General features: G+C 38.7%; 1 protein-coding gene across 1 annotated transcript in view; it reads right to left on the reverse strand.

Moving 5' to 3' along the window:
- Positions 1-9146, reverse strand: part of LOC310642285 (cytosolic phospholipase A2 epsilon-like) — a gene marked incomplete at both ends in the record, with an annotated part of 51238 nt that extends 42092 nt beyond the window's left edge. The window contains 2 exons of the mRNA XM_083365902.1: positions 2449-2521; positions 9120-9146. Coding sequence (XP_083222028.1) covers positions 2449-2521; positions 9120-9146 — 100 coding nt within the window. The remainder of the gene's footprint in view (positions 1-2448; positions 2522-9119) is intronic.
- Between the last annotated feature and the right edge of the window lie 2615 nt (positions 9147-11761).

Raw genomic sequence — 11761 nt, forward strand, 5'->3', positions numbered from 1 at the left:
CCTGCTCATAATCACATGTGCCTCAGTCAAACATTTCTGAGAGCTTCCCAGATACCACAAGGTTGGCTGTGAGATCGTCACTTCCTGGATTAGTGCATTTTCTTTCTTGGGAGGTTGGAGGAATTTAGAAGAAAAAAATGTTTGCACAGTTCTAATTGGAATAGATGTTACCAAGACAGATTTGGGAGAGTTACCCATCTCTGTCTTTTTCTGCTTCTGACCCATGCTCTCCAAAGGACTGAAAAGTAAAGTAGAAGACCCAGAACATTTAGGCAACCACTGTTTATGGAATAGCTTTAGCAATTCATTTCTATCAGCCACTTGTTGATTTTTTTTAATCCCTCTCCATGGTTAGCTGGAGCAGGGCTTTTCGATCAGTAGTACGAGTACCACCTGTGGTACATTGGCACCTGGCAGGTGGTACGTGACCATCCTAGAAAAGTGGTAGCAGGGGAGGGGAATGAGCTGAACCAGTGGCAGCACTGCACAACCCTGAGCGAGAGATGGCTGGAGCTGCAGGGCTGTCAGGGCTCAGTGGAAGCACTAGGATCAGCACTAGGCTCCAGCTGGAGCTCTGTACTGATCCTGGTGCTTCTGCTGAGCCCAGAAGAAGCGCCAATCAGCTGGAATGTTGCAGCATCTCCAGGGTCTTGTGATTTACATTCAGATGCTTGGCAACTGATTCATATTTATGACAGTCACAGTGTCCCAGGGTCATGTGAAGTGACCAAAACCTGCTGCAACCACCCAGCAGACGGGGGTAATAAAAACCAAACAACCCTCCTGGTGCTGATCCTGGCGCTTCTACTGAGCCCTGACAGCCCTGCAGCTCCAGCCATCTCTCACTCAGGCTTGTGCGGTGCTGCCACCAGTTCAGCTCATTCCCCTCCCCTGCTACACTTTTCTACGATGGTTGCGTACCACTGCTAGGTGCCAGTGTACCACAGGTGGTACCCATACCACTGGTTGAAAAGCCCTGTGCTAGGTGACTGGTGGTACTTGGATGTTGCCATATCTTAAAAGTGGTACAATGGGTGAAAAGGTTGAAAAGCCCTGAGCTGGAGGAATTTCATTTAGTCACAGTTTTGAGGTTCTGAGTAGCCCACATTTTTTGACATTCATAAAACATGCTAATCATTCTTTAACCAACTTAAGTGTGATCAGCCATTACAATTCAATTTTAGAAGTGAATAGCTACTAGATTCTGTCAGCATGACAGCGTGACTTATCCTCAGATTAAGCTAAGAATGAATGGGGGGAAAGGCTATTAAGTGCTATTTACTTAAGACATTTATGGCTTTATCATTTGTTATAGTAGTAATTGTGCTGAATTGGTTCTGCTTATCTCATGAAGAATTGGTAGCATGGCATCCAGAGATACTTGCTGTATTTGTACATGGCACCTGTACTTCCCTACTATATATTTAAAACAAAATTTAAAATATCATTCTTCATTTACTAAATGTTTTAGTAAAATAAACAGTGCATTTATTACATAACATTTTCTTCTAATCCATTCTGTGTACATATTAGTACTTGAGTTGACGGTGTGGTTTAATGATGACTTTTGATTAAAAGTTTTGGAGAAAATTGGAAACACTTATCCAACCCATCTCATTATGAATCTTAAAGTGGATTTATTGTCCATTTCCCCCAAATTTTATAAAACAGTGAAGCATAAGAAACTACCTTCATCTTTACATTTTAATGAAAAATGAAAATTTTCATATCAATGGGAAAATGATACCCATGATAGGCATCTACAGAAAGTTGTTGAACAAATAATATTTGGCATGATATCATTCTACAAACAATGTAACTTATATACTTGCATCAGACATTGTAAAACAATTTGTGTGAAGATGACATGAAATGAATGGTGTCAGGTTAACATTATTGTGATTTATTATATCTATACACAATAGCAAATCTTTCAGTTAAGATTTCTTTGACTCACCCTCCAAATGTTACTTAGCTCTTAATTAAGTGAATGGTGCATATGAACTTCTAGTTCATAGAAAGAACTTACTCTTTACAGTTTCTATTATTTATATATGTATTTAATGCATTTGTTTCTAACTTTATTGTTTACCCCAGAATCCATTAGGATTAAGATGCACAATAAATATTATAAAAATAAATACATCATAAATATTTGCTATCCATTTTTAATGATATTGACCAAGCATAGATAATAGACTGCCTCAATGTCTGAAATGTCATGAACTTACAACATCTCATGACATGTCATGCTAACTCCATCAGTTTCCAGCATTTGCATACCAAATCTTCATATGAGATTTCCAAAAGTAGAAATAGTCATTGGCCTAATCATGCACATTTAGTATTAGAAAAGATTGCTGATTTATCTTTCAACTTATATTTCAACTTTCCTGTGATTCTTTTCTCCCTTATGATTCCAACCAAAAAGTAAGATGAGGAACTCACATAGATCTGCTTTCCGGAGGTTCTTGATTTTTATGATCTTTACTGTTAGGAGACTACAGGGAGCCGGTTCCGTCTACAGAATGAAAATAAATAGAAAATATCAATTAACGTCTGATTTATTTTTTTATAAATAGATATAGACATGGACATGGACATGGTGATGACAATGGTGATGATGATGGAGATGGAGGTAGAGAGAGAGAGAGAGATAGAGAGGTAGAGTAGAAGTAGAGAGAGAGAGGGAGAGAGAGAGAGAGAGAGAGAGAGAGATGATTGATAGAGAGATGATGGACATGATAGAATTGATAGAAATATATAAATATCAAACTTCTTAACCACCCATCTCCCTCATAGAGTTTATAGAAGGTTTGTATATGGCTGGGTGCTATTCTATACTGTATATCCTTAAGCAAAAAGGCAAAAACAAAATTATGTTCTCCCACCCACATCCCCTAAGACAGGAGTAGGCAACCTTGCCTCTTTTATGACTTGTGGACTTCAACTCCCAGAATTCCTAAGTCAGCATGTCTGGTTCAGGAATTCTGGGTATTCAAGCCCACAAGTCATAAAAGAACCAAGGTTGCCTACCCCTGCCCCAAGACAATCAATAATCTGCTCCTCCAGATAAGGACTGTTGGTCTGAAATACAAGGCATGCAAAGCCAGGCAGAACAAGTCCATTTTGTCATGTTGCCTGAGCATTAGTAACCAATTGTTATCTTCTTCTTCTTTTTTGCCTATAAGAACATTTTAAATTTGGAAGTATATTACATCAGGTAATCAAATTTGAAAAGTCAATTATGAGTTCTCTGTCATGGAGTACTTGCCTCTTCATAAAATAACTCCCCCAGGAGTCATGGCCAGTCACAAAATACCCAGATTGGTGAGGATTTCCCTCTCGATCATCTATATCTTTTCTTCCAGAGAGATGAATACTTTTCCAAATGAACCACTGAATTCCACCTACCACCTTTTGTTACTTATGGAAACTACATGGAGTATGGAAAGTGCAGTCTTGGAATAATAGATGTGGCTGACAGATCCCCATTTAATCTGTTCTTTAATTAAAAGAATCTGAAAATCAGGTAAAACTCGGCAGAGAGGAACCTGTGTGTATTCTGAACCCTGAGGCACCAAGTTGCCTTGTGGCGATACTGGTAAATTAATGCTTCTGTTTGCACAGCTGTATAAGGCTTTGCCAAGGGTAGGATACTCAGTCATTTGTTGATTGATATTTTACAATAAAGTTGAGTTTATTTATTTATTTATTTATTTATTTATTTAATTAATTAATTTATATACCACCCTTCTCCCGAAGGACTCAGGGCGGTGAACAGGGCAATACATAATAAAAACAAGATACAAAAATTAAAAATTATTAAAAGTAATTAAACAATGCCCATAATAAATTAGTACAGATTAAAAATTGAAACCAATTTATAAAACCCAACCCTATCCCATCAGGCCAGGCCAGCTTGTTCAAAAAGGTGGGTTTTAAGATCACGCCGGAAGGAGCGGAGATCAGGTGCCATCCGGAGCTCGACCGGAAGATGGTTCCATAAATCCGGCATGCCCACAGAGAACGCCCTCCCCCTGGGGGCCACCAGTCGGCATTCTTTGACCGGTGGAACCCTGAGGAGGCCCTCTCTGTGGGAGCGTACTGGGCGGAGTTGATTCCATCTTTTACTTAAGCTCCAGCATGCAACTGATAGGGGACAGCTCACTGGAACATATGACAACAATTAAGCATATCTACTTCTAGAGAATTATCATTTCCAGTTCAACCAAATATGCATTTTTTTAAAAAAAAATCCCGAGTTTGTTGTTTTAAGTAGAAAAGCAGGGTAATAAGGCAGGCAGGGAGAGTTACTATTATTGAATTTCCCTTTACATTTCTAACTAAAGTGATAGATATAATCCCTACAAATATACTATAAATTTTCACAAATGAAAAACATGCAAATCAAAAGCATGCAATATCAAATGAAAAATCCTCAAATAGGCAAAAATTGGCTCTACTGTTACTTCCAAGAAGCAAAAATCCAGATGGAATCCAAGACTTAAAAGATGTAGAATTCATGCATGTCTCTCATGATAATGTTCTTTCAGACAATGTTACCAGTGAAATTCTGAAATCCCATCCTGGAGGAAGCAGTGAATCTATAACCACAATGAATTGCAAGCATTTCTAGAAATATTCTTTTCTTTTCTTTACTTTTGGACATGGGAGAATGTCCATTTCCACTCTGAAAACTTTCCATTTCTTCAGAATCCCTGAAGAAGTGTGGTCTGTTGAATTTTGCTTTGATTAATAACAGTATTATATCACAGCAGTCCCCAACCTTTGTGGCTTTATGGTCCAGCTGGGGGAGAGGGGGAGAGAGGAACCAGACCATGTGAGTGGTAGACTGGCCCTCATGCATGTGTGTGCACAATTCGATTTCCATAAGTGGCAGACTGGTTTGCACACACATGTACACACAGCTTGATTTGTGTGTGTTTGTGCACTGGCCCACCGCTCACACAGCCTGATTCCAAGTAGGCCACGGCCTGGTAGTAGCTGTGGCCCAGGGGTCAGGGACCCTTGCTATATCATGCAGCTCTATTCCACTATATATTAGTAAAAAACTACATATAATGTGGATAGAATCAGGGCTTTTTTTGTCATAGAACGCTCAGAACGGAGTTCCGGCACCTTTTTTGGATGGAACCTTGCAGAGTAGGCAAGGCGGGTTGTATGACATGTGTGAGCTCCGGCACCTTTTTCTTTTACAAAAGAAGCACTGGATAGAATTATACCAAACCTTGTGCCCCTAAAAATTCTCAACCATTCAAAACTGCCTAGATCAGACATGTCAAACTTGTGACGTCACGTTACGTCGCAAGACGTATTGGGACTGTTTTGCCATTGCCAGCAATGGGGTGGGTGCAGCTTCCAGATGATGCATCCAGCCTGTGGGCCTGCAGTTTGCCACCCCTGGCCTAGATAGTTGTCTCCATCAACTCTACTGCTACTGCAATACAATTACGTATATGATTCACAGCCCAGGTTAGGCAGCATTATCATAAAGCTACAAACACTTTTGTCACCCTTATTAAGCTACTTTGTTACGTCTTTAAATTGAAGAGGCTTAATCATATTACAAATGATGGTGCAACATGGGTTATTGTACTAAGAAAGGAAATGAACAATACCTGTATTCTTCAACATTTGTGGTCTTAGAAATTACTATTTCTAATGTTAACATTATTAGAGCGTAATAGATGGATCACCAGGATGACCAAAAGTACTTAACATTCATAGCCCTACCTCTTTGGATAGGTTAGTCAATAAGTCTAAAAATTACAAAATTGGAAGCTTTGATCTTATAAACAGGTATTGTTTTAACCTAGCATAATTGGACTCTCCTCTCAGGGATGCCAAAGTGTTTTGTTTTGTTTTTCAATTCAGGCAATTCTGTATGTAATTTGCAATTGGCATGACAAATTTTTCTTTCCTATTTATTCCAATAATAGAATGAGGTAGTGGTTTCCACTGCACCTAAAAAGTGCACACTGGGCTAGGAGCTTATGGGGGCATTCTTCCTAATGTCTTGCTTCTGCCTTCCAGCATCAGCCACCTCACTCTGTCTCATGGTAGGATCAGTCCTGTTATCTAACCCAGGGCTTTTCAACCAGTGGTACAGGTACCACCTGTGGTACATTGGCACCTGGCAGGTGATACGTGACCATCCTGGAAAAGTGGTAGTGGGGGAGGGGAATGAGTTCAACCAGTGGTAGCACCGCACAAGCCTGAGCGAGAGACGGTTAGAGCTGTAGGGCTGTCAGGGCTCAGCGGAAGCGGCAGGATCAGCACCAGGCTCCAGCTGGAGCTCGGTGCTGATTCTGGCACTTCTGAGCACAGAAGAAGTGCTGATCAGCTGGAATAATAATAATAATAATAATAATAATAATAATAATAATAATAATAATAATAATAATAATAATAAATAATAATAATAATAAATAATAATAATAATTAATAATAATAATAATAATAATAATAATAATAATAATAATAATAATAATAATAAAAAAAGAAGAAGTGTCAATCAGCTGGAATGTTGCAGCATCTCCAGGGTCTTGTGATTTACATTCAGATACTTGGCAACTGATTCATATTTATGACGGTCACAGTGTCCCAGGGTCATGTGAAGTGAGCAAAACCTGCTGCAACCACCCAGCAGAAGGGGGGGAAATAAAAACCGAACACACAACAATGAAAACCTCGGACAGGAGAAAGAGCACCACCGGGTGGGCAGGCAGGTGTCTTGCTCGGCTGTGGCTTGGAGGGCACTTTTTTCAGTGCCATTGTAAGTTTGAACAGTCACTAAGCGAACTGTTGTAAGTCGAGGACTACCTGTACTTCATCACTTTTTTCCTCTTTTTTGTCATCAAGTTTTTGATACCTTGCTAGGCGACTGGTGGTACTCAGATGTTGCCATATCCTAAAAGTGGTACAATGGGTGAAAAGGTTGAAAAGCTCTGATCTAACCCAATGTAATCTTGGGAGATGGGATAAAGAGATGCCTAGAGAACAGTCAGATAAGAAACAACATAGCAGAACAGTTGGACAGTGAGTGGGCAAGACACTCAGAATGGACCCTCTCTGGATTTGGGGGCTGTAAAAGAGACAGTGGGAAAATTCTACTTTCAGATTTGGAAAGTTTTTGTAACTTTACAATACAGTAGAATTGACTTATCTGGTTGTGTTTCCTGTCTGGTAAGGCTGAGACCTAATCAGCAGCCTGTCCTTGCCTAGGAATGTGTCAGGCACCAAATCCACATGTGTGGACTTCAAGCTAATGACTTAATTATATTCTGCCAATTACATGGGAATCTCTCCAGACTGTCATCCTTCCCATGGGAACAAGTAGATAAGGCTCTATGGAAATTAGGAGGGTCAGTTTTGGATTCCTTGTGGCTGCACAAGGATCAAAGGCTAATTCCCCCTTTGAGACCTCCCTCACTGTCTGGCTGGGTGTTTCCTAACAGAATGATTGTACTGATGGTATAATGCTTCCCATCTACCTTCAAATAGTGTCTAGACACTCAGCTTCTTTCTTGATCATCAGTTTATCAAAGCTCCAAATATTCCATGAGATACTTTTACTGTGATTACTTAGAGTTGGAGCTACTGGTAAACTTTGAAAACCCTATCCCTGTTGCCATCTGCAAAATTCTTAATTTACTGTTGACATAAGGATAATCTGGAAAGACTGAGCTTTCATATAACATTATATTGATGTAACTTTACCTTGGAACAAACTTTCCAACCTTGCCATCTGCCAAGGGACTAAAATTCATGATATAGAAATAAGATGATTCACCTGGGCCACCAATGTGGACCCAATAGAGTTTTTGCCATTCATACTCCTTGATAAGCTCCCTAAACAGTCAAATACAGTATATCCCACTGCCCCATGATTAAATCAGCTTGCCAGTGTCATTTTTCTACATGGTAATAATTCATTATTTAATTATTTTCCAATTATTTTTCAGGTTGCCATGAATCATTTCTAAGTAGCATGAGCCAAGAAGCACTTGCAAATGGCTCTTCTACATCTTCTCAGATTGGAATGAAATATTTTGCCAGTATTCTGAATTTGGCAGAAATATTTATGGATACACCTTGATGTTCTCAGAAAATCACATTTTATGTGCACTATGCACTTGGAGGATTATAAGATTAGGGAATGGCATATTCTAGGCTGTTATGTTAGGGACCATGAAAAGAGAGTTTTGTATAAATATGGGAGACACAGAGAAAAATAAACTAATTAAATCAGGATAAATATCTCTGAAGCTTCAGTCCCAAGTCATTACTTGTAATTATTTTGTTTAATAATGCTGAAAATATTAATTTTACACACCAGGAACAAAATTAATTGCCTAGCTTACATTTTAAAAAAATGATCAAAAGCTTGTTGAACATTCCAGTTCTGAGTCCTTCTTTTGCCAGTGAATTTCAACAGAAGTACCATTTTAAAAAAAGAGGGTTATGAATACCAAAACATATTTGTAAAACATCTCTGTATAACTTCTGACATGTCCATATAAAACTCATATTTTGATGTTTTTGTGTACAATGCAAAGTCTATCCATCTACCCATCCTTCTTTAAAGTTATGTTTCAACTCTGAAAAGTAAATAAGCCTGAAAATCTGAATCAGTTTCAGCAAACATATATTCAACAGCATAAACCAGCTAGTTATTAGCACCAACAGAACACCCCCCTCTACCATAACACTGAAGTCATAGGAAGAACCATACACTACAGTGGGTCACAGATGAGAGCCATGTGAACATTTCAGCACAGGTACATAATCTGCATTCTAATTGACAAATTGAGACAGCACCCAGTATCCCAAGGATTTTAAAGCTTCCTTTGCTTTCAGCCAGCCAGTATCTTAGTTAGCTGAGTATGAGCATTCTCACAGCTTCAATACCCAGGTGCACTAAACAAGACATGTATCAAAATGTCAGTCAACTGCTTAAGCATAAATGTTCCATAAATCTGAAGATGTCAAAAAATTCTGTATTGAATTATCATTACTGCCTAATGTATAATAGTTAAAACTCCTAAAGAACTAGTGACAAACTTAAGTTCAGTTGGTTTTCCTGAGCAACTTACCTGTTGTTTGCTTGGAAACAATCCCATTGTGTCCCTAGTTGACAGATCCCACAACAGTTTCCCAGAAGACAGTGATGGATAAAGCAAATGCGTGCTCTTTAAGTTCAGGAGTTGATGAACTGGTATTTTACAATCTGGCTCACAGCTCCACCCCACTTAATTCTCATAAAAGTGAAGCAATCGCTTTCATTAAACTTACATCATGATGGTATAAGTATTATGCTGAGAGCAATGAACCAGCATACCAGACATTCACTTGCAGCTTCACGGACACTGGTCAGAAGAGTACAATATAAATTAAATTGATGACGACAACAACGATGATAATAATGGCATTAATAATATTAGTGAAGAAAGCTGTGATGTTGAGTCAGTTAACATTAAATGAGCTAAATAATTTTTTAAACACAAGCATCTTTATATAAAACAAATAAGCAAACATGGTAATGAAAAAAAAGGTAGGAAATACTCAAGATAATACAGAGAAGGCAAAACCAGGCCAAAACTGACCCCAACTGACTTCTGGAGATGGTGGAAGCAGTTGGCCTGCTAGAAGAGGAGGCCCAATTGGCTCTTCATGAGGTCAACTCAAGAAAAGGATGGACATCCCTATTCTTCATATTTATGGCAATGCACTCTTATATTGAGTATCACTTTACTTCATTACAATTTCTGGTAAGCATTGGTGGTATTGGGTAAAGACCAGATCAGGTAATACATTAAGTAACTTAGACATTTTAGAACTTACATATGCTTCAAGAAGACTTCCAAAAATCAATATTAGCTCAGAGGTGACAAAAGAATCCAATGCTTTCCTTAAAATGACAAAAGCAGCATCACACCATCATGATGCAAGTTCCATCCTTTTCAAATGTGCACTCAAGGACACAATAAACTACAAAAGGGACAGAGCTTGTGTCCTCTAGACAGCTTTCAAGAACTCAGGAAATAGAAATCTAGAAACTGGTTTATTTTTGATACCATAGAGATGGTATGTTGTTTCACCTTCTCTTCTGCTTTTGGTTCCTTCCCACTTTATTTCATTCAACAACAATGCAACTAAAGTTCAAATGTACAGCAGAAACAGGACCACGCAGGAAGGCCATATAGCAATCAGAGGCTTCATCAAACAGACATTTGTGCAATCTCATATAAACCATTGTTGGAAAAGACTACGAGGTTGGGAAAGATTGAAGGCAAAAGGAGAAGGGGACAATAAAAGATGAGATGTTAGATATTATCATAGATTCCAGGAGACAGTGGAAGACAGGCAGCCTGACATTCTGTGATCTATGGGATCACAGGGAGCCAGACACAACTTAGACACAACTAGAAACTGAACAAAATAACAACATACAAAATGATCTCTCTCATTTCATATACCCAAAATCAGGTGGAACATAGCTACAATAAAGAAGGTGATGATTTTCCTTAACCTAAGAATGGAATTCTAGACAGGGTATCCAGGCAAAGAACTCTAATGATGTATGTGGCATATTCTTGCCTATACCAACTGTGAAAACTAGAATCAAAGGTGTGAAAGAAGTTAAAAGAAAGTCAAAACTGACTGAAGGATACAAGCACCTTCTGAAAAATTAGAAAAGATTGCAGCAAAGATTGGTTTGTATCTAGCCTGGAAGACTATCTTTTTTTTCTAAGCTGGAAATAGAGGATTACTTTTACAGACAGCTGAAGATAGAATAACAGTAGGAAAATGTCTTCACTTTCTCTTGTTTTTGTACCTTGTTTGTTTTAAAGTTTGGGAATGTTTGAAAAACCTGCCAAACTAGTTGTACCAAAAATGACAGTGGGGTGAAAATATTCCTGTGGATAGTGTCATTACATACACCAATCACTAGGTGACACAATAGTTAGTTACATCTCATAGTCAGGAGTCTCGTGTTGTTTTTCAAAAGAGACAATAAAATTGTTGTCATTCTTCCTGAATAATATCTCCTTTTAGCTTTGCAAGATGAGGTTTCAGGAGTCATATTTCTAAATATCAATTCCTAATAAAATAAATACACAAGGCACAGTGCCCCTGGGCAGAAATCTTTAATATTAACAATCCTGCATCCTCAGGTACCATGCGCATGTTTTTTTGTCCTTGCTACTAAGTTGTGCAGACATATACCATCATTCGGCATTTATCATGGTCGTCACTATGAGAATAGGGTGACCTCCAATTTAGTGGTTGGTTATCTTGACTTCCTCTCTATGGGCTCCATTCTAGAAACAGGTTGCCAAATTGCTGGAGATCTTGGTCTCAAAGTACTGGTGTTTAATGTCAGGTTTGTTTGTAACAAGACCACCTCTATCCATGACTTACTAGTGGATGCAGTTGAGGTGACATGCATTACCAAAAGTGGCTATCATGTTGCCTTGACTGAAATCTACCAAATTCTTCAGCAGGCTCAACAGGAGTTGGTGGGATACAATAACAAATCACTTTACCTATAGTTAATTACTCTGTTCCCACCAGACAGAATGTGAAAGTCTATATGATAGGTTGGGTTGTAGAGGAACTTGAGATTCTGTTGGTGTCCCAGCCATTCCTGCTGCCTGACAGAACTCTTCATGGATTGCTGCAGATGGTCTCTGGGTTAGTGTCCTTTGTGAAGGACTTCATCCTCTATGGTTTG

This window comes from Vipera ursinii (assembly GCF_947247035.1).
Source record: "Vipera ursinii genome assembly, chromosome: 1".
In the NCBI taxonomy this organism is placed as follows: domain Eukaryota; kingdom Metazoa; phylum Chordata; class Lepidosauria; order Squamata; family Viperidae; genus Vipera; species Vipera ursinii.